This window comes from Muscardinus avellanarius (assembly GCF_963383645.1).
Source record: "Muscardinus avellanarius genome assembly, chromosome: 7".
Lineage (NCBI taxonomy): Eukaryota > Metazoa > Chordata > Mammalia > Rodentia > Gliridae > Muscardinus > Muscardinus avellanarius.
The window spans coordinates 26,649,237-26,673,868 of record NC_137793.1 but is presented as its reverse complement, the minus strand read 5'-3'; the positions used below and the strand labels follow the sequence as shown (position 1 = coordinate 26,673,868).

At 40.5% G+C, this 24,632-nt stretch overlaps 2 protein-coding genes across 2 annotated transcripts in view; one reads left to right on the top strand and one right to left on the bottom strand.

Moving 5' to 3' along the window:
- Nucleotides 1-24,632, bottom strand: part of LOC308265016 (olfactory receptor 2G6-like) — a gene marked incomplete at both ends in the record, with an annotated part of 658,093 nt that overhangs the window by 463,179 nt on the left and 170,282 nt on the right. The gene's annotated exons all lie outside the window — the stretch shown is intronic.
- Nucleotides 17,937-18,893, top strand: LOC308265523 (olfactory receptor 2T6-like; the record flags this gene model as incomplete). Its single annotated transcript, XM_080699321.1, has 1 exon — nt 17,937-18,893. One exon carries the CDS (start codon nt 17,937-17,939, stop codon nt 18,891-18,893), a length of 957 nt encoding a protein of 318 aa, XP_080555447.1.

The following is a 24,632-nucleotide window of genomic DNA, read 5'->3' as shown; positions in this document are numbered from 1 at the left end:
ATTATCTGGACAGGTAAAGATAGCTAATGTGATATTAAAAAGACATCTCAAATTGGCTCAGTGTGTACAGGTTCCTTGGATACAAATGCTCCCTATAGTTTTACTAATAATTTGCAATATACCTTGTCAATTAAATCTCATTCCTTTTAAAAAGCTATATAGGAGATTCTTCCTGTCCCAGGACATAGTCTTAGACACAGAAGCCCAGATTATGGCAGACTATGTAACTCACCCAAAAGCTTATCAAGCAGTCTTGGTTGAACTCCTGACAGTGCCAGCAGGAAAAGAAGAACTTTAGTTCTGGCCAGATGATTTGGTATTAGTTAAGTCTGTAGACAAAAATAAGCCCCCCCACCATGGATGAGCCCTATTCTGTCATTCTCTCTACCCCTACCATTGTCAAGGTGCCAGTAGAAGACAGGAAATCATTAAAATTAGATCAGAAATTATTGAAATAGAGAACTACAACAAAAATATACATAAATCAACAAAACCTGTGGTTGAGAAAGATGATGAGCTAGTCTATCATTTAATGTTCAACTTAGAACATCAAGTGAAGTTTTCTGTGGCTATTGCTTGTATCTCTAATAGGGGTAGCCTCTGGGCATGGTTACATTCCCCTGCACAACTTGGAAGATCCTCTGCCATCCTCTATAGTTGGATGTTAGGAATTATTAGCAGTAAGAAAATTGAAGAAGCAAAACACATATTTAGTGCTAAGTGCTAAGGAAAAAATGAGGCAAGAAGGGATTGTAGAATGAGCCTGATTTTAAAAATCATAAGTTTTGACAGAATAGTCTCGAAGTACTCACTGAGAAGATTATATCTGAAGACATTAAAAGGATATTTCTGTGGTTTATTCATAAATCATCCCTCTTTCCTTCATTTCTAACTCCTCTGACTCTAACTACAAGGAGGCAGGTAGATGCAGAAATAGCAATTACCATTAGTCACATTATAAGTAAATAAATAATCTTCTTTCTTTCCCTGTGCTTTGTTCTTCTCTTTTTTTAGAATCATAATACTTATTTATTTTTATTGGCGGATTGTATTCATATATCATAATGGGATAAAAAAAAACTTGTGTAGACATACATGCACACATTGCCTAGTTAGCCCTACCCCATTCCCTCCCTATCCCTCTTTTCCATGCCTGGTTTAGTGGTTGACATTGATATGTTTGTTTAAGTACATCATGTGCTTTAGAGAGTTTCTTTCTTCCCCCCTCCCATCCCCTCAGTTAGGTTGCCTTATTTGCTCCTCTATAGGATGTCCTTTTTCACCTGGAGTTCCTCCTATGACCCATTTCACCTTAGCTTTCACATATTAGGGAAAGCATCCAATTTCTTACTTTTTGCGACTAATCTTGCTTAGCATAATGTCCTCCAGTTTTATCCATTTCCCTGAAGATAATGTAATTGTGTTTTTTATGTCTGACAAATGAACTAAATAGACACTTTACAAAAGAAGAAACACAAATGACTAATAAATATATAAAAATGTGCACCATCATTAGCAATCAGAGAGATGCAAATTTAAAACTACCCAGAGGCTTTACCTAATACTCAATTAGAATTTCAATAATTAAAAGTGCAAACAATAATAAATGCTGGATGGACTGGAGTAGAATAAACACTTTTTTTGCATTTGATCTGAGACATAAGTCATTCAGCAGGATAGCTGATACCAAAAGAACTTGATTTTTTAATTCTTTTTTTTTTTTTTGTGGTACTGGAGTTCCTGGAAGCCCTTCTACCTCCATACACTCCCAGACCTATTTTATACTTTTTTTTTTTTAATTTGGAAACAGGGTCTCTTAAGCCAGCACAGCTGGCTTTGAACCAGCGTGGTCTTCCTGTCTCCGCCTCCCAAGCAGGGGGATTACAAGCGTGAGCCACCACTCCTGGTGATTTTTTTAATTTTAAAGATGAAAATAATATGAGTATATACTTCATATGCTCCTGGAAAAGAGATAAAAATTCTACATTAGAACTGTACAACCCTCTAAAACTGATTTATCATCACTTAGATCTAATGCAGATGGTAGGAGTTTAAGAAGGTGACAGTATCAAGAAAGCTCTGCTTTACAGAGCTGTCAGCATCAAATAAAATTCCATACTGCTCTACCACTATTACTAGCGATTTTCCAAGTTAAGTATGCACTTAGCTGTTTATAAGAAACTAAAGCAATTGGACAGAGTAAATAAGAATAAGCATAGAGGTCAGTGCACAGTCCAGGCAGTGTTCTCTCATCTCTCTAGTGTACAGGGCCAGCTGTTGGTTGTGGCTTGGTAGAAGCAACCGTTCCCCAAAGCGTACATATTTGTCTGATCCCACCCACAAACCCTCTGACTTCTGCCAATGGCAAACAGCTTCCAAATCTTCTTAACTTTCTGATTACTTCACTGGTTTTTGCCACACTCGGACCACAAATACAGATTAGGTCAGTTGCTGCATTTTGCTGTTTATTAGACTTTATAAATTATGCATAAAGCTCAGTTTCTATCTGTAGCAAGTAATATTTACAAAACCAACAAAAGCCTTGTCTGATAAATGGTGGTGACCCTCTAAATCCTAGTTATCCTTTCTAAGATTTAATGCAAGTTGTAAAAGCTTAAAGAAATGAACTTGGAGAAGCATAGACAGAAAGGAGGCCAGAGTCTCAACAAAATTCTGCTTATTAAGGTTAATATAAGAAATTTATGGATACATTTATAAAGTATGTATATAAGGTTAATATATATTTATATTAAATAAGCATTCCTGCATATAAGTTGGGAGTACATAAATTACCAGATACAAATGTTTAAATGGTTACATAAATACTAAAACATTCAAATTAAAGTGATATATCTCATGTCAAATGACAATACGAGAATGAGCTAGTCTCACAAAACGATGAATGTAGATCGATAACTAATTCTCTATGTACTTACTCACTGGGGCCAGCACCTTCCAATACATTCACTTTTATGCTCATTTAACTCCTACACCTGAAGGCAAATATTCTCTCACGCTCTGTGTGTGCAGGGTGGATGGATGAGTGGGAACTGGGTCCATGCCCTTTGCCCTGGGGTCTCTAAGGGGCCTTCTGTGCATAAGATCAAATCTAGGTCAGAGGAATTGGTGGGGTTTTTTCCACAAAACCTCAGAGATTCACAACATTGGTTGATACAAGAGGAAAACAGTTCAACTGGCTGAATTCTTACATGATGTTTCAGTTACTTTATAAAACTTTATTGTGTGAAATAGACCTTACGTTTTTAAATAACCTAGTTGAATTCTTACACTTGAAAAGTTAATTGAATTCAGACTTCTATAAGAAAAACTTAGGAAAAAGGAGTTCAATTTCTCCTTTTATTTGGGTTTACACAGGTAAGTGATTCTTCAGATTTCCCATACTGGTCAATAAAAAACATTATCAAGAAACCACATGACTTTTAACTGTAGGAGTTTCAGAATTAATTATCAATTATTTTAATCCAGAGTTATAAATTTGTAGTTTCATTTTCTTTTCTTTTTTTTTTCCTTTGATACTGGGGATTGGACATAGGGACATTATACTGCTGAGCTGTACCCCTATCCTTACTTTATCATTTTGTCTCTGAAACAGGGTCTTTCTACATTGTTGGCTAGTTTGCTAAGTTGCTGAGGCTGTCCTTTATTCTGCAACCCTTCTTTCACAGCTTGCAAAGTACCGGGATTACAGGTGTGTGCAACCACATCTGAATTCTGAGTTTTCTACTAAATTCACTGAATTACAAATAACTTACAATCCCCAAATCTACAGAACCATGGGACTTCCTCTGGTCGGCATAATCAGGTTTCTGTACACACACTCCATTCATTTCAGAAGGTCCACACTACCTTAACTTGAAGCTTTTTTGGTGGCCTAGGTGAATCCCCAAGGACATAGTCCCCTCAATGATCAGCCACACAGGATAGTCAGATTTCTACCTGGTGGGACTCTTCAGCCAGTCCCAGAACCCAGCTCTGCTTTGTGTGGTCATTTTTGTGGTATTCTTGATGGCCCAGTCTGGAAATACCCTCCTGTTTTTTTTGTTTTTTTTTATATCCTCTGACACCACCTCCACATCCCCATGAACTTTTTCATTGGCCAGTTGTCTCTCATGGACATGATGTACATTTATATTACTGTGCCCAAGATTCTTCTAGACCAGGTCATGGGTAAGAAGATGACCTCACCCCTTGGCTATGGGATGCAGATGTTTCTCTACTTTATACTAGGAGGTTCAGAATTTTTTTCTCCTGACATCCATGGCTTATGAATACTACGTGGCCAGCTTCGATCCACTCTGCTACTCACAGTTGGTGTCCCATAGTCCCTCTTTTCTTCCTTTTTCCTCAGCACAGTGCTTGTGGTGCAAGGACAGACAGTCTTCTGAGGAAGCTGAGATAAAGATAAGACAGTATAATTTTGTTGTGAATGGCATTGGTGAATTTGAAGTGCTCTTGCATGAATGACTAGGAATCCAAATTATTAGAGGTATAGGGTTGCTGGAGAGGAGACAGATCTCCTGCTCTCCTTCTACTAGCACCTCTCTTTTAATGAGGGTTTTAACCCAACCAAAACATTGTAAAAATGATTAAACACAGAGAACACTTGGCAATGAAAAATAAGTAAACACTCAGCACAAAACACAACAAAAACAAGAAACATTTGACTAGTTGGATGATAGGGAAAATCCAGTAATTTTTCAAGACTACAGGTAAGTTTTTCCTGATGAAGATGCTAGTTAATGTTCTGGTAAAATGATCGTGTATAGTGACATTGTGGGGAAAGAAGTATCAAGTCCAGTTGGTTGATGCGGATCCATAACAAAGATATCATACTTACTGTAGCAGCCTAGGGTACTAAAAGGGCACTGTTTTTTGTCTCATGTGCTAGAATATGGACTAAAATGTTGCTTACTACTAAATGAACCTATATTGACAAAACTGCCTTACATAGTATAGAAGAAGTAATAAAATGCATAGGTTATTATGAATATCAGAAAGTATTTATTACTTAGAATGTCTCATCTACCCTGAGAAGTTCCAGAGGAAACATGCTTCAGCAAGAAAGTAAGTAATACATTTGTCAGAAGAATTCCGGGCCAGGCGTGGTGGCGCATGCTTGTAATCCCAGCATTCGGGAGGCAGAGATGGGAGGATCACGGTTCGCGGACAGCCTCAGCTACTTAGTGAGGCCCTCTGCAACTCAGTGAGATCCAGTTTCAAAATAAAGAATAAAAAAAAATAGGGCAGAAGGTGTAGCTCAGAGGTAGAATGCCCCTGGGTTCCATCCCCAGACCTGCAAAAAAAAAAAAAAAAAAAAAAAAAAGAAGAATTCCAAATCCTTAGACTGCTCTGTGGTTGTTTTCTATGAAGCTTGGAAATTACAACCAAAAGCAGTGTCACTGATTTGGAAAACTAAAATGCTATGGAGCTAATTTAATCCCAGGCAACATGGGCTGAGAGGCTGTGCATCATTACTTTGGGTATACGTTGTGTTCATTATGATGAACATCAGAGTTTAAGTGAGTATTCCAGCACAAAGGGCTATGACATTGGTTCACTGATGTCCTTAGAAGTAAAATAAATGGCAGTGTACTGCGTTCTTACTGATCTGTATAAGTAGAAGAGTTCTTGATCAAGTGAACAGACGTCTAACTTGAATCATTCAAACTGAGAGTTACAAGCTCTCCACCAGGTTCCAGATACAATCCAGGTTTCAGACAGATAACCACTGAAGAAAGAAAAGGGTATGAAACATTTAAGGCAGAACAGAATTACACTGCTGGCAAGTTATGTTGGAAGACTTCTTAGTTATCAGCTCTGAGGTCGCCTGTCCCCTCAGCCTGTCCCCAGCTGCTCTCGAGTCTCAGCACATTTGCACAGATGCCCCTCTTGTTCCAGGTTGTCTTGTGTGGCCATCACTACTGGCCTGGTTACAGTAGTGTCCCAGTAGTAGTCCCCAGCCCACAGTCAAGTTGCGGTTAGAATACCTTCCTTCTCTTCTGTAAGTTCTTCCAATTTGTCCCTATATTTAGGTTTCCCATCACCTTATTATTAGTTCCCAGAGTTTCCCCTCCCCTCCTCTGAATACAATTTCTCCTTTGTTGCCCTGACTCTTCTCGGTCTAGGGATGGATACTTCTACCCCAACATTTTGCCCTTCCTGTGCTTTAGGGAAAATATATCTTTCTGGTTCATTTCTTCTTTTTGACCCCAGCTCCCATGCACCTCTCAACTTGGAAATATATGAATGGAAGAAGGAAGGGATCTCTTCTCTCGAACAAACCAATTTGGTAAAAGGCTCCTCATTGTTGAGAAGTTTTATTAAACTCCACATCAGACTTGTTGCTTCATGAGAGTACAGAGTTATAGGCCTGGGAAGCATCTGAGATCAGCTTTTCACCATACTCTCCTTGCACATGGAAACTGTTGGATCCAAGTGTCCAGGCTTCCCAGTGCTAGAACTGCATCTTCTGGATTGACAGGGGACATGGAAGAAGCCTGAGGAATGAAGGATTCTGAAGGAGTTAAAAGGGGGGGCTGGCAAAAGGTCAGACTCCCCCAAGGCTCCAGGCAGAACTCCAGTCCTTCCAGAACTCACCTCAAGGCCCCCCAGTGACAGAGGGAGCTTATCTTAACCCTTACGGAGCTGCTCTGGCCTCCTCCGCCCTGCGCTTGTTGATTTGTTGGTTTCCTTTGATGATTGTATCTTAGTGACTTCTGACATCCTCCCTGATCTCTAGCATTCCTCATGGCATTGTGATGTTTGTTTTTTCCCATGAAAATGTAATACTTAACTTAGTTGGAAAAAAGGGTATAAGAATCCTAGTTTTAGAGAATAAATTTGTCAGTTGCTCATCAGGCAATTGTCCATGCTTTCATTTCAGGGCAGCTTCTCATCAGGCAGCTGTCCGGTGATTCCATTTTCAGGTCACTCCCTCCCAAGTCCTGGAGAAGAATCTCCACACTGGATCCTGCTGTTTCTGGAGCCGTCTTCCTGGGTCAGCCAGTGGCATCCTGCCTCTCCATGGTGGCTCACTTTCCATAGTCCTCCAGCTCTCCATGTCCCTAGAGACTCTGTGGGTATCTGACTGACTTTGCATGCTGAGTTCATTGACTGCTCCAGATAAAGATTCTAAAGTCAGCTGCCCATACAGGTAGCTGAGCAGCCTGAGCCTATCCTTGGAAGTGTTTGGCTTCAGCATGCACCACACCTTCAGCTCATCTAGCAAGAGGAGCACCAGTTCTGACCAGGCTGCAGGAGGAGCCACCTCATGGGCAAGGGGAGATGCCATTTCTGCTTCAGACAGCTTTTTGAATCTAAGTGCAGTACCAAAAATACACCTCCTTCAGAGAAAGATGTTCCTAGTGAGGGCCAGTCTTTCTTCTGGGCTCTCCTCCCATCTGATGCACAATGCTCCAGCTATTTAAGAGAAATCTCTGCCCTTAATTCATGACAGAAACCAGCAATGCTTTTGGAATTAAAACCATTGCCTCCCTGGCCTGTATTGGCTGTGTGCTTTTGGCAAATCATTTGACTTTCTCTAATTAAACCAGTAAAAAAAAAAGGACCCTCTATGAGCCTCAGTTTCCTCAGCTATAAAAACAGGCAAATAGCACATTGCAGTGGAGAATATCTCTAATCCTAGTATTTGATAGGTTGAAACAGGAGGAACAGGAACTGGGAGACCAATCTCAGCAACTTAGTAAGACTCTCAGCAACTTAGCAATACTGTTTCAAAATAAAAGGGATGGGGGTGTAGCTCAGAATTAGAATGCCCCTGGGTTCAGTCCCCAGTATATAACTGTAATGTTGAAATTGAGTGGCGGGAGGGGGGGTCACAAAGGAGGTAAACACCAGCCTAGTTATCAAAAGCTGCTTTAATCAACCGGCACCTTCGGGTGGGTCTGCTGACCATGGGGGATAGGACCAACGAGCAGTGCAGTCAGCAGAGTGGAAGTACCCTGCAGGGGAGTGGAAGTACCCTGATATTTAAAGTGGGAGGTTTGGGGTGGAGCTAGCAGTGTGGGAATGCTGACATTCCCACATTCAGAGTCCGGCCATGCCTGGAGTCTGTCTTGGGATGTTTAGAGTCTTGTGACACCTGGAGTCTTAAAATATCTCCACTTCTGGCTTCTGGGGTTCCACCTTCTGTCCCCGCTGTGGAGTCCCATGGGGGAAGGGAGGGAGTGACCTACCAAAAACAAAACAAATAAACAAACCCCCACCAGTTTAATACACTTCGTATGTAGATTTGTTGTAGAAATTTAATTTGATAAAGCATTCTCTGTGCCTAATTAAAAGTGGCTGCCATTGTCCATCCTGGGCTCTCTCTTTAAATTTTTATGTACATGGGTTCATCAGTCTTCGTAAGTATGCTATTAGGGCATTGTCATTATCATTGTATTCAGATAACCACACACATACACATACAAACTTATGCCAGGCCAGGGAGTCTAATATTCCCAGAGAGTAAGTGAACTTAAGTTTTCCAAGTGATTTCCATAATCTTTGCTTTTTTATATTACAGTACAATTATCAATCTTTTCATTAATTTTTATTTCCTCTAAAAGAAACTCTTAGTTTTAAGAATAAAAAGCTTAAATTTTCTAAATAAAAGTGGTATATTTTATATGATAAAAACACTCAGTTTAGCATAAAACACTCTTTCATTACATTGATCTCTGATGCATGTTCATAAGGGGTTGAGAGCAATACTTCCAGAAAATTGAATTTTTACATTTATTAACCTATTCATTAAAAACCTTCATAATGTATTTTCTTAGCAGATTAGTCAGTGCCTTTACTATATTGGTGACTGCCAATTTGCATTTCAATATTGTTTGGATAATGAGTTATATGTATTGGGAAGCTGTTTTTATAGGAAAATAAAAATACAGAGATTATAGTTCATGATTGTTGCTAATGTGAGGTATTAAATGACCACATAAAACACTTCTCTTTCCTTCCTTTGGCAATTTTCCCGATATTACTAATTTAACCTCTAGAGGAAGAGAAACATAAGGATTCTGGTGATGAAACATCATGGAACAATTTTTTTCTCGAGCTACTAATAAAAGAAAAAACAAACTGCAGAGCAGGTGTCCAGTCACTCATTTTAGATCACATTCTGTGTTTACCATTTAGAAACATTTGAGTGAAGTTTCCAGTACCAACATGACCCAGTTTAATTGGTACTCCTTGGATTCTTAGAAAACATTTTCTTCAAGAGGAAACTCAGGATGGCTATGATGTCATCTTCCAGGTTATTTAAACACTCCTCTCTGTGGGTCTCTGGTCTTGTGCACTCCAGAGTGTCAGTGGTGCTGAAGTCAGAGGTTTTTAGTTCCAGGTAAGTGATCATCTTCAAGTCCTCTCTCATCAACACTCTCTCTCTTTGATGATGCCTGCCTTTCAACCTGGATCTCCTGCTGTTTTTATTTTCAGGAGAGAAAAAGGCTAATATGCAGACAGAAACAGGAAGATTGCAGAGATTTCCTTTTATGTCTTCAGCTTTTGATATCTTAGCTCTTGTGAAGTACTAACCAGTTTTGACTTTAGCTAACACCCTTCTTCCTAGGTATGACTGTCATAGCATCCAAAAGTGATCCACTGCACTCAGCTCCCATCTCCATGACCAGGGTAAGGAAGCCACTGGGCTTTCATAGATGATGTGTTTGGAAAGAGAATAAAGAAGGAAGATTACTGATTTGAGATAACTCAGATATGCTGTACATGTTTGCATAAAACTTGACATATTTTTTGAAACACAGGGTCTTAGGCAAGATGAGAAAATTAGTAAGTTTGGGAAGTAGGATTTCTGTGGGAATTTGAGTAATGGGGATAGTTGTACTCTAAAAATATTGGATTGGAAATGAATGAAGTACAACCCAGAAATCCAGATGCACTTTTTATTGAATTAAATAAAAACTATAGACAAAAACTTAGTTGTAAAATATAAAAATATAAGTTTCAATTTAGCTCTATGTAGAGAGAAATTATTTGGTTAGCAAACTTCAAGATATGCTTTTCAAGTAAAGTTGGAATATTTGCAGCAATTAAACAGAGGCAGCAGTTAGACATGCATAACTGAAAATGCTTGAGACAGTCTGTATATTCAGTTGCTCCTTTTACAAAATTTGTGCTCATCTGTGTAAAACAAGAATCACTTTCTTGCACAAGTGTTTAGAGTAGAGAAGACAAATGGTGAGTTGCCCTATCAACCATTAGTTCACAAACTGATTTTATTTATTTATTGAACACCCATTTTGGACACATCAAGAGGCAGCAGCTGGGGATGGGAGCACTCTTAGCATGAGTGTAGGTGTTGGTGATTCAAATGTCAGTCTCAATATGCTGAAAGAACAGACAGGGTGAAGCCTGTGGGGAAGAAAAGACCATGATCTGCTGTCCCAGTGGCTCTCTTCTTGCTGACTTTTGCTGACCCTCACCTCCTTTCTTTTCCAGAGACCAGTTTGTGTCCACATTCAAGTGCTCCTCTGAGTTAGTCCCTGGTTGCAATTGGATGCTGTAAAGGATGTTAAAGCAAACTTTCACATCCTTGTGCTCTCCTTTAATAGCTCAGGTATGGGATAGAAAAAGATTAAATTATAGGAGCCTTTAAATTCTGAGGGTAACTGATGGACATGTAAACTGTGCACATAAATGTGGATACAAAGACTATTTAGAGAATGACTCCACCCTCAAACAGCACACAATGAGGAGGTGGGAACACAGAGCAAATAAAAACTCCAGGAAACTGACACAAGCTGTGGGACCCAGAAGAAGATAAGTCGTGGGGCTAGGGTAGTGGGGGGGTACAGGGGACTACGGAGAGACTGAGGGAATCTTTATAAATCTCTGATAACCAACACAGTCTAGTTACTATCATTTGGGAAGGTGTAAAATGTGAAGTTCATAGTAGATAGCAAGGGAAGCAAATCAGACTTTAGGATGATTCCATCTCTATTCAACTCAATAGCCCCGAGCCTTATTTCTGCCCTTGGTCTCATCTATTCCTATCTCAATTCAAGCCTTATTAGGCCAAATACAGGTCACTGCAATTTATTTTCTCTGTATATACAGATGTCTGAGGAGAGACAGTAATATGTTTTTTACTCAAAAATATATTGGACATATGTTTACATGGTAACTAACCTTCGTGATTATCATTAATGGGTGATATGTATATTGAGCAATGCTTAATTTAGTCAACCTAGTAATGTAGATCATTAAGGGTTTCTAATTTATTTAATATCTTTGCATTTATACATGTCCTTATACTATTCTTTACATAAATTTATAAAGGTGTCTAAGGCTGAGATGTTTTTCAAATATGTTTGATAAATATTACCAAACCTTTCCACTAACTTTGATTTGACCCACTAGTAATGTACATTGACTACTTTCTCACACTGAAATTTTCACTGATACTGTGAATATTTAATCATACTTTTCTCTGCTTGAAAAACGACAAGCATCTTTGTAAAAGAAACTCAAATGCCATACGAAAGTTTTCTTAAAAAAATTAATTTCATTCTTGTACTTAAGTTATTAAGGCAGTTGTTTTGAAGATTATACATTTAAAAGTCTTGTTCTTTACCTTTAAGTTAAAGTTGTGATTGTCTTGCTTTTGTGTATAAGTTCTATAGTTCATCTTTCTCATTTGTATCTGCATCTTACCTACATACAACACTCACCTATGTATTAAGTTTTTTTAAAAAATATCTACTTATTTTAGAATCATGAGTGTCTGTTAAAATATTTTATATTCTCTTTCTCTTGTTTAAATTTATTTTTGGATGTTTTTCTGAGGTGTTAGGTATCTGTATTGAGTGCTACAAATCCGTACATGGCTACGTCTTTGATTGTATCCTGTAGGTTTCCATGCATAGTCTATTTACTTTAATGCAACTTTGAATTTCTTTTTGCTCTAAGTATTTCAGGCATACATTTAAGCATTTCAAATTTTCTGGCTTAGATGTTAACTCGCTGTTTTATTTTAGAGTTAAGATATATTTTAGTGAATAAAGATTATGATAGTGAACCAACTTAATATATTAAACGTGATGCATTTTAATTTAAAATTCAAATTAAAGAATTATTCTCTAGCTGTGAGTGGTGGTATATGCCTACACTTCCAGTATTTGGGAAGCTGAGATAGGAGGATCCCGGGTTCAAGGGAAGCCTGGATAACTTAGCAAAACCTTCAACAATTTAGCAAGATCTTGTTTCCAAATAAAAATGTAAAAGGGGCTGGAATTGGATCTCAGAGGTGGAACGCCTCCTTTTTTTTTTTTTTTTTTTTTACATATTTTACCCTTTTAAATCTGTTCCTTTCTTGGTCTTCTTTCTCTAAAGAGTGAATGAGTGAATCTATGCTTTATATAGGGGGTTTGTTTATTCTGCACAGTGTTGTTGCTATAGTTAACAGAGTTATTTTATGTCTAATCTCTTTATACTCCTTTTTAAGTCTTCCGTACTAATATAGAATGAGTTGTTTCTTTCATATTTTCCAGCATTTTAGAACACACACAGGCACACATACAGGCACTTCTGTTGTTCTATTTTAATACTATTAACTTATTTTGTTAGTTCTTTTCAAAATTATTTTTATCTGTGTAGTTGTCTTTTTATTGGAGTTATAAGAAAAAATTTATCTTCTCCAACCCATTCACTGAGAGAAAAATGATAGACTCTTGAGAATTGTATATGAGGTTATTTACTATCATTCCTTTCCTTACATGTTTCTGCAAAGAGGGGACATGGTTGATTGTGTGTACAGGCCTTAGTGTTACTGTTTGGGATAATGTCACCACAAGTTCTTGTTCTTGGCTAGTTTAGGGGAAAAAAAAAAAAAAAAAAAACCAAGCCAGGCATGGTGGCGCACACTTGTAATCCCAGCATTCAGGAGGCTGAAACAATAGGATCGCGGTTCACGGACAGCCTCAGCTACTTAGTGAGGCCCTTTGCAACTCAGTGAGACCCAGTTTCAAAATAAAAAATAAAAAATAGGGCAGGGGGTGTAGCTCTGAGGCCAAATGCCCCTGAGTTCCATCCCTAGAACGTAAGAAGAAAGAAAGAAAGAAAGAAAGAAAGAAAGAAAGAAAGAAAGAAAGAAAGGAAGGAAGGAAGGAAGGAAAGAAGGAAGGAAGGAAGGAAGAAAGGGAGAAAGGAAGAAAATGAAAATAAAAAACAGACTGCTGAATATTTAGGCCGGGCGTGGTGGCGCGCACTTGTAATCCCCGCGTTTGGGAGGCGGAGACAGGAGGATCGCGCAGGTTCGAAGCAGCCATGCTGGCTTAAGAGACCCTGTTTCCACATAAAAAAGTATAAAAAAATAGGTCTGGGAGTGTAGCCGATGGGAGTGTAGCCCGGAGGCAGAAGGACTTCCAGGAACCCCAGTACCACCACACACACACACACACACACACACACACACACACACACAATAATAATAATAATAATAATAATAATAATAATAATAATTTTAAAAGCGAGGTTTTATTCTTACAGGCAGAAAGCAGGGATGGGGAGGAGACAAAGCAAGGAAATCACCGCATTGGAGAGAGAGGTAATGGAGTATTTCAGAGGAGAGGCATACTGTGCCTTTGAAAATGCAGTCTTTGTATAAGAATTTATTATCTTGTCCCTCCTGTCCTGCTAGCAAATAGTTGTTTTTTTTTTTTTTTTTTTTTGTCCCCACCAAAAAGTAGAACTGGCCCAACTCTGTTATCTTTGCTGTGTTAGCTTCCTTGGTGGTCACTTTTGTTCATCTCCATCAAAGAGCTACATGGCCCACTTTGTTCTTTGTTCATTTTTAATATCCTTTCAAAAGCAAGTCTTTATATTTGTGTCTTCGGGTGAGTTTTAACATCTTTATCTCTTATGGTAACTGTAGTTGCCGGCTTCATTTGCCACACGAGAGTGTGGCTTTCTAAAGAAGGCTTTAACTACCTTGGCATTATTATTAGCAATTAATACTGGGTTAATGCAGCCTGCTTTTTCATCTTTTATTTGGTCTGAATTTTGTGAGGGTCTTTGAAACTTTTTTCTTCAAAGTGCAGGTTTCTATAATTCTCAGAATTAAGTGTTCAGCACCTTATCTTCCGGCTCTGGCTAACAGCCTGCTTTTAGCAATATGGCCAGGCTAACAAGCAACTTCTGGAGACAAGGTCAGTCTTGAGCTGGAGCTTTGGGATGGCAACCTAGAGTAGGGGAGAAAAGGTGTGTGTGTGTGTGTGTGCGTGCGTGTGTGTGTGTGTGTGTGTGTGTGTGTGTGTGTTACTGGAGATGAAACCCAGCAACAGTCTACCTCTGAGCCACATTCCCAGCCCTATCTTTATTCTTTATTTTGAAACAGGGTCTCACTGAGTTGCAAAGGGCCTCACTAAGTGGTAGCCAAGGCTGTCCGCAAACCAGCGCTCCTCCTGTCTCAGCCTCCAAAATGCTGGAATTACAAGTGTGGGCCACCACGCCTGGCAAAAGTATTTTATTGTTTTGCCTAAGAATAGCGAAACAATAAACTTATTCTTATTAGCTTATTCTTATTAGCAATTAGTAATACCCTCAGTAGCAATCAATAATGGCTTAGTCTCCATCATTAGGGAAGAGCTGCTTCATGGTAACAAGCAGGTGGAGTGAATGAAAGCTATTTCCTGAAACTTCACCATCTTCTATCCTACATAGGTGAGATCTACTTTTATGTATATCACCGCACTCCCTTTTCTTTTCTTTTTTTTTTTTTTTTTTGATGGTACTGGGGGTGGAACCCAGAGGCTTTCTACCTCCAGGTTATACTCCCAGACCCATTTTATATTTTATTTGGAAACAGGGTCTCACTAAGTTGCTGAAAGCCTCACTAAGTAGCTGAGGCTGGCTTCGAACCTGTGTGATCCTCCTGTCTCAGCCTCCTAAGCGCGGAGATTACAAGTGTGCATCACCACGCCCGGCTTTTGCACTCCCTTTTCAGACAACCCTATATGAACACACTCATGCACCGTTGTTGTTAAGAGTCACTGAATTCTGTGTAATCGTGCCAAACATATTTATATTATTTTTAAGTATATGTATTTTAAATAAATTCAATGCTCACTAGTAGTAACATTATATACTTTTTTCTGTCTTCTTTCTTAATTAAAATAAAAATATGTTTCTAGGCCATTTTCCATTTCCGGAAATGAACTGTTCCAGAGCCTTTCTCTGGAACATAACCTTTTATCATAGCCTTCTCTTAAATTATACCCCCATTTACCTAAATAAAGCTCTTATATTTTTCTAAAAAAATTGTGTTTCTACACAAATATTGAGATATATTATTTATTTTCACAATGTATTTGAGATTATCTTATTTATGATTCATACATTAATGACAACTGAAATGTGTCTAATATTTTAATGCTTTATTTTTAATTGACACATAATAATTATACTTATTTGGTACAGTGATGATTTGACACATGTATGGATTGTGTAATGATAAAATCAGATGAAATCAGAGGATATCATATCCTTATCCTCAAGTGTTTATCCTTTTTTGTGATAAGAACATTCCAAATCTCTTTTAGCTACTTCTAAATAGAGTAGATATTATCATTAACTGTAGTCACCCTACTGTGCAGTAAAAGGCCTGGCTTGGTCTTCATTTATAGCTATAACTTTGCACCTGTTAACCAATCTCTCCCCAAATCATCTTCTCTTTCCCCTCCCCAGCCTCTAGCCTGCCCTCAATCACTACTCCACTCTATACTTCTAGAAGACTAGTGATTTTTTTTAATATTTCACATATGAAATAGTTAATATGGTATTTGTCCTTTTGTGCCTAACTTATATCATTTTATTCCTGACAATATGTCCTACAGGTTAATCCAGGTTGTCACAAATGACAGAATCTCATCTTTATATATATCATATTTTCCTTACACATTCATTTGGAAAGTTAGGTTGATATCATATCCTGATGGTGGGACTTTGGTAAACAGTGCTATAATACATGTGGCCATCTTTTTAACACTCTGGTTTTCTTTCCTTTGAATGTGTACCTAGTATTGGGGTTATTGGACCATACTGTAATTCTGTTTTTTAATTTTCTGAGGTACTTTCATATTATTATCCTTAATGGCTGTTCTACTTTATATTCTCACCCATGGTGTATAAAAGTCCCTTCTCTCCACACCCTCCCATTACTTGTGATATTTTTGTCTTTTTTGACAAGAGTCATCCTAACTGAGGTGAGGTGCTACTTCATTGAATTTTTTTAAATCATAAAACACTAAAAGCTGGGCATGGTGGCGCATGCTTGTAATCCCAGCATTCAGGAGGCTGAGACAGGAGGATCGTGGTTCTCAGACAGCCTCAGCTACTTAGGCACTTTGCAATTTAGTGAGACCCTGTCTCAAAATAAAGAATTAAAAAATAGGGCAGGGGGTGTAGCTCAGAGGTTGAATGCCTCTGGGCTCCATCCCCAGACCTGAAAAAAAAAATAAAACTAAAGAAAAAAAAGTTTTTGGAAGATGGAAAGATCTCCCTTACTTTTGGATAGGCAGAATAAATATTATCAAAATGATCATTCCACCAAAACTGAACTAAAAAATCAATGCAGTCCCTATCAAAGTACCAATACCATTCTTCACAGACCTAGAAAACAGTCCTGAATTTCACACGGAGAAACAAAAGTCCCAGAATAGCCAAAGAAATTCTCAGCAGTAAGAACCATACAGGAGGCATTACAATAGCTGACTTCAAATTATACCACAAAACTACTGTAATAAAAACAGCATGGTATTGTCACATAAGCAGACACATAGACCAATGGAATAGAATAGAAGATACGGAAAAAAATCCACACATTTATACCTAATGGATTTTCAACAAAGGTACCGAAAATATATGTATTTGTGTTGGATAAATTGGTTATTCATTTGTAGAAAAGTAAAATTAAATCCCTATCTCTCCCCTGGTGTAAGAGTCAACTCAAAATGAATCAAAGACCTGGAAATTAGATCAGAGACTTTGAAATCACTAGAGGAGGGTGTAAGTCCAACACTCCAACATAGACACGGGTAGAAACATCCTCAATAAGACCCTAAACGCTTAGGAAATTAAAACAAGAATTAATAAATGGGATGACATTAAACTAAAACTTCCTGGTCATCGATGGAAACCATCACGAGTCTAAAGACCCTACAGAATGGGAGAAGACCTTTGCACTGAGTTTTGAGTTGCATTTCCTTGATGGTTAGTGGCACTGAACATTTTCTTCATATTCCTGTGTGCCATTTGTGTGACGTCTCTTGAGGGATATCTTTTCAGATCTTTTGTTCGTTTTTAATTGGATTACTTGAGGTTTTGCTTTATTTTTTATTTACTTTTTACTACTGAGTTGATTCAGTTCTTCGTATTTTCTGTATATTAACCTCTTGTCAGCTGTGTATCTTGCAAATGCTTTTTCCTATTTTGTAGGCTATCTCTTTTTTGTGAGTCGTTTCCTTTGCTCTGCAGGAAGTAAGTACTTATGTATCTATTTTGTGGTGCTGGGGTTCAAACCCAAGGGCCTTGAGAATGCTCGGCAAACTCACTCACTGCACTCCCCAGGATGCAGTGTGTGTGTGTGTGTGTGTGTGTGTGTGTGTGTGTGTGTGTTACTAGGGATTGAACCCAGGGACGTTCCACCTATGAGCAACACCCTCAGCCCTATGTTATCCTGCTCAACCTTGCTAAGTTGCTGAGGGCTTCCATAGGTAGCTGAGACTGTCATCCAATCTGCGATCCTCCTGTCTCAGCCTCCCAGGTTCTGGGATTACAGGTGTTCGCCACTGCACATGGCTTAGGTGCACATTGTTACCTGGTTGATTTTTATCTTCCTGGTTTTCATTAGTTCCATTCCTTTCCTTCCGTGCCTCCAGCGCGAACGCAACTCCATGGATGGGAACAGGACCTTTCCCGGTGACTTCACCCTCACCGGGCTCTTTGCTCAGGGCAGAGCCTCGGGCTTTCTCTTCTCCCTGGTTTGTGCCATCTTCTTCGTGGCCATGATGGCCAACGGGGTCATGATCTACCTGATCCACACGGACGCACGCTTGCACACGCCCATGTACTTCCTGCTCAGCCACCTGTCCTTCATCGACATGATGTACGTCTCCACCATCGTGCCCAAGATGCTGGTGGACTACGTGGTGGGCCGGGGCACCATCTCGTTCGCGGCGTGCACCGCCCAGCACTTTCTCTACATGTGCTTTGTGGGGGCGGAGTTCTTTCTGCTCGGGCTCATGGCCTATGACCGCTACGTGGCCATCTGCAGCCCGCTGCGCTACCACGCGCTCATGAGCCGGCGCGTGTGCGCGGGGATCCTGGCGGGCGCGTGGCTGGGCGGCCTGCTGGACAGCCTGCTGCTCACCCCCATCACCATGGGCCTCCCGTTCTGCGCCTCCCGCCGGATCGACCACTTCTTCTGCGAGGCGCCCACCGTGCTGCGGCTGGCCTGCGGCGACAAGGCGGTCTACGAGCGCGTCATGTATGCCTGCTGCGTGACCATGCTGCTGCTGCCCTGCACCGTGGTGCTGGCCTCCTACGCCCGCATCCTCCGCGCCGTTCTGCGCACCCGGTCGGCGCAGGGGACCAGGAAGGCCTTGGCCACCTGCTCGTCGCACGTGGTGGCAGTGACCTTGTTCTACGGGGCCGCCTTGTACACCTACATGCTCCCCCAAGCCTACCACACCCCGCTCAAGGACAAGGTCTTCTCCGCCTTCTATACCATCCTCACCCCCCTGTTGAACCCACTCATCTACAGTCTGAGGAACGGGGATGTGAAGGGGGCCTTGAAGAGTGCGGTGGCCAGACACCGAGGGGCCTGCGATGGGCGGAGGAAACAGTTCTGAGCTCCACACCCGCCTGCACCCGAGGGCAGGGCGCAGGGGCTACGGCAGAGCAACGTGGTCTTCAAGCCGCGGTTGCAGACGCTGTGACACGCCAGGGGAATAATCCCCAGGCCCACAAGCACCCCTCCTTTGTATTTCTTTGTCTTCGCTGGTCCCAGTTCTTCTCTCCCACCAATTTCCCAACTCTATGCATGCGAACATCCCCACATATTGGATCAACATTACCTACTCTGTCTTTTGTGGTTTCTCTTAAGAACCCATGGTTTTAAATACATTGTTTAAGCTACAGGATTTGTGGGACATTTGCAACGTTCATATTTCAAAGAGACAAAAGGCATCATAAAACCTCCAAAGGAATGCCAATGCAGACTCATGGTGAGGTTTTGAAAATCTGGGTATCCTCGAATAGCAACTGGAGGCATTCTTCCTTTATCTAAAATTGGGGTTGGAGGGGATTGAGATTTGCAGAAATTGCAAGAGGACACCTTTACGTGTGGGGATTCTATTACGTTCTATTTGTAACAAGCAAAAATCTATTATTCCTTTCAAAGTGAGAGGTTATTGAGAAAGATGTGTCCTCTGAACTAGCAATTTCTGGAATCATGTTACAGTTTCTTCACCAATTATTGGCCTTCTAGAATTTCTTTGTAAATAGTAGGAGCGAGAGGGATGTTTCCATCCTCTTTTTCCTTTCAAAGAAATAGCCTATTTTCCCTTTTCTTTGGCACTAGGCTTTGTTGGATAACATTATAAAATGAGAGAGGAATGCATAACTAGCTTTTCATATAAAAATCAGAGCTAGAACACCCTTTGTAAAGGATTTAACACCATCCCATTTCCTGAAGCTGAGATCTGGGGAAAAGTGGCCTGAATGACAGAGACATTCTTGAAAGCCCGGGTCACTTCAGGGTGCCATGCTGGACTTTGTGCTCTCGGGACAAGACTCTGAAGCTGCCTTTGCTTCAAATTTGCATTTGCAATTGACCATTCACTTGGGTGATAGCTGTCCAGTGGTAACTGAAGGCAGGATAGAAGTTTGGCATCTCAAAGTTCCATCTTTCTCAGCCCTGAGCCATACTCTCCTGAGGCTCATCTCAGATTCCAAGAACAGGTCTGACAGATAAATATCTTGTGGCAAGTGTCAAAACTAACTCCCAGGCAACAAACAAACAAACAAACAAACAAAACTTTCTTATCACAGGCAAAGCCCCACCCAACCAATCCTGAGACAATGATCAACCAAACCACAAACTATGCCTGCTCCTTGCCCCACAATCCCTTTCTGTTCCTTTCCTATGGATATGTAAAGCTGTCAATGCACCTCAAGACATAGCTGAGGACCTGGGTCCCCGATTTTCTAGGCATAGCTGTACTAATTAAAACTCTTTTCTTGCTCTCACCTCACTCTGCTCTTTGCCTGACATGGTAGAGTGGATGGCAGAACCTATCCTATAGGGAACCCCAGATCTAGGGCCTTCACCCTAAATTTCCAAAGACAGACATTTGACAAAATTAGAATTAGAATGTTCTAACTGCTTATAGACAATACAGATCTCAGAGTGAATACAACCGTGTCTCCTATTATACTGAAAGGCTGCTGGGTGTTAGGCAAAATCTTCAGCCTAATGGGACAGTCACCTTAGAACACTGTGTGTGCAGCTAGCTCATGGGAAAGCAGGCCTGCTCCTCTCTCATTGAGCAGGGTCATTCACTGCAGACTAAAATTAACTTTTCTGAGGCTATACGGAAAATCTCATCTCCTCCAATCTGGTTAGACTGGCTCGATGAATATTAATTTCCTTGGTGGCAGGCAGATTTCCAACCCAGATATGAGGCAGGAGAAACAGTAAATAAGGAGAGGCAGAGACTGACCCATGAGGACCGGGCAGCAGTCTCAGGCACACGTGTAGAGGCCTTGTGAACTTGTGCCAGCCAGATGATGATTCTAAGGCTGGATTCCTCTATTGTTAAATTTGAATGAATGAACATTTTACTTTGTAAAATTTCAAAGATTAAGTAAGATGATACATGTAAAAAACCCTTTATGAATATTCATAATTACTTTAGATATTCTCAACAAAGATAATTGCTTTTCATGTTCATAATATTCAATTTTTAAATTTTATCTCATTTGTCTTTTCCTCCCTGCTACCCGTGCAAGTAAGTATACTCTCTTGTTAATTGTATTAAAGTATGGAGGACTGAGAAAACTTAATATCATAATGATAGGAATTGAAAATAACTTTAGAAATTTAGAAAAAAATTTGATAAAAGGGCCCCATCTTCATTTGACTTCCTGTCCCATCCTGGCATATTTGCTAAGGGTGACTTTGAACTGTTAGCTGTTGCAGTGTTTATTTATTTATTATTTATATATTTATTTATTTATTTATTTATTTTGGTGCTGGTACTGGTATTGGTGATCAAACCCAGAGCAATATATCACTGAGTTACATCCTCAGGCCTATTTATTTATTTATTTATTTATTTATTTATTTATTTATTTTGGTAGTACTGGGGTTCCTGGAAGCCCTTCTACCTCCGGGCTAGTGGGCTACACTCCCAGACTTATATTTTTTTATATTTTTAATTTGGAAACAGATTCTCTTAAGCCAGTGGGGCTGGCTCTGAACCTGCGTGATCCTCGTGTTTCTGCCTCCCAAACGTGGGGATTACAAGCATGCACCACCATGCCTGGCGTCTCAGGCCTTCTTAAATTTTATTTTGAAACTGGGTTTTGCTAAGTTATCCAGGCTGGCCTAGAACTTGCAATCCTCCTGTATTAGCTTCGCAGAGCTGGTATTATAGGCGTGTGTTACCACACCATGACATTGACACTGTTTATTGGCAGCTTTACTTGAATATTTTATTCATATATGTAATTTAATTTATAAAATATTATGTTATTTAATATATTAACTATATTATTCTATCTTCTATTTTGTTTCATTTTGCATTTGAAAGGTGATCTGTATGCAGATTTATATGTAACATACCTTTTAATAAATCCATTAAAATGTTTTTAATAAGTTACATAAGAACCAAATATCTCTGTCGTTAAGAAGGTTCACATGGGCGGGTCGTGGTGGCGCACGCTTGTAATCCCTGCGCTTGGGAGGTGGAGACAGGAGGATCACGCTGTTTCGAAGCCAGCCTCGCTGGTTTAAGAGACCCTATTCCCAAAAATAAGAAAAGTATAAAATAGGTCTGGAGTATAGCCCAGAGGTAGAAGGGCTTCCAGGAACCCCAGTACCACCAAAAAAAAAAAAAAAAAAAAATTAAGAAGGTTCACATGGTGTTTTGTTCTAAAATCAAATATCCTAAGCCAGGCATTTGGGAGGCTGAGACTGGAGGATCGTGGTTCGCGGACAGCCTCAGCTACTTAGTGAGGTTCTCTGCAACTCAGTGAGACCTGGTTTCAAAATAAAGAATAAAAAAAAAAAAATAGGGCAGGGTGTATAGCCCAGAGGTCGAATACCCCTGGGTTCCATCCCCAGAACTGCAAAATAAATAAGTTAATAAATAAATCATAAAAATAAAATAAAATAAAATATCATCAGCCATCTCATCTACTCCCACTTACACATATTTGGTCATGTACATATTTTTACAAGGCAACAAGCTGTCATTGATGTGTACCAAATTATGATGTGTAATGCAGCTGTCAAATAAGAACAGGCAATATGAATAACATTTTCCAGAATGTAATAATGTTTAACACTTAGTGCCTCCCTTGGTTTCTGTTATACTCAAAGTCTGGGACCCCAGGGTGACAGAGACGACCATCACACACAATAATGCAAAAACAGGAAGGGGTTTATTAGGAAACTAGCTCGAGCTAGGGTCCAAGTTCCTCCAATGCAGTGAAGTCTTGACAAGGACCCCGAGTCTTTGTTCCAAGGCAGTTTTTGATTTACATTTCAGTCACTCGGGCTGTGATTTACAAAAGAGTTATCTTTACACCAAAAGGAATTTTTACTGCTGTTATCTCAAGCAACAGACAGGATACCCGGTACCTCCCATTTGGTTCGTGCCTCCTGGGGTTGGTTGGGAGTTTTTCACCCTGACCCAGGTACCAAAACTGGCACTTAACTGTTGGTTGTATTCCTGGGAAACTGAAACTTAGACCTAATGTGTTTACTGCATGGATGAAGCCTGTCATGGCTCCGCTTTGGTCCTACAGTTTCCATCAAATACTTTAAACAGAAATTATGTCTGCTATACTGTGTGTGGATGCTACCAGTGATAACACACACACACAGGGAATACAGCCAGGCAGTTTCATGGAGAGTCATGGTAACAAACTCACTAAGACATTTCAAGACATGGGAAATAAAAGCCAAAATCTTCTAAATGTTGTTGCCAAAATCCTGAACCATGCATGAGCAATCCTGATTCAGAGACTTTTTAAAAGCTAAAGCTGAAGCTGGGCATGGTGGCTCCCAGCGTTTGGGAGGCTGAAACAGGAGGATCTTGGTTTGCGGACAGCCTCAGCTACTTAGTGAGGCCCTTTGCGACTCAGTGAGACCCTATTTCAAAATAAAGAATAAAAAATAGGGCTGGGGATATAGCTCGGAGGAAGAATGCCCCTGGCTTCCATCCCCAGTACTGCAATAAATAAATAAATAAACAAATAAATAAATAAATAGCTAAAGCTGAGAGTTTACCATGAGAAGTCTATAGGGTTGATAAGGGTAGATTTACTGCTGTCTGTAAGCAACAGTGTGGGTGGGGTCAGGGGCAGTGTCACTGTGTTAGAGGGGTGAATATTTGGTGACAGCAGGAAGGAGAGCTTGACTGACCACCAGGAAGGCTCTGGGGTAGCCCATGGGCTGGGCTTCTGAGGGATCCTTCGAGAGAGGTGGAAATCTGTCCCTGCCACTGTGGGGTCTCCGGAGAGATGAGGAATGTGTAGAGACAGCTGAATTGGGGAGGGAAGGAGCAGAGACAGACACAGTCATTTCAGAGAGCCCAAGGCCCCAGAGCTGACCCAGGCCGCAGAGTCACTGGATCAGCACTGAGGTGGTACAACTCAGAGTCATGACCACAGACCCAAGGGCTCTTGCCCACCAGTCACAGGGCCTGGCCAGTTGAAGGAAGCGACTATCAGAGTTGACAGTTGGCTTGGAATGTCCCGTGTTCCGATGCAGTTGGGGCCAGGTGGACACTTGTGCTTGTCACCAGGAGGGTCAGCATGGGCAGTGGACAGCTGGCACTCGCTGCAGAGGTGGCCCCAAGTTCCAGCATCCTTGGTCCTTCACAGCGGCTTCATGTGATAGAAACTGCAGCTCATTCAGGTTGGGATTAAGACAGAGACAGAAGTCTGTTCTTTCTCTGCCTCGGCCGGAGTCAGCTCTTTTCATACAGAAACCTTTAGCTGCGATGTCTGAGGAAGAGGGTGAGGGGAGCTCTTGGTTCAGTGTTCCAGGGTTTGGTGAGACACCTCATGTTTCAGGGAACTTTGTACCCAGAACAGAAAAAAACATGATCACCCAGGTAAGCTACTTGTCCAGGCTGCAGCTCTGCATGACCCAATTCTTCCCAAGTGTGGAAATCCTCTCATGTGACGTACTTCCACTTGGCCCATCCTACATGGCTGACCTGAGGATCACAAGACATGATGCCAAAACCCTCCATGAACCAAGTCGTCCCTCAGGGAAGAACGGAAGCTGCACTTCCTCCTCCTCTCCAGCCATCTGCCTCTCTCCTGTGTTCGGGCACAAGCAAGCATGTCACTTA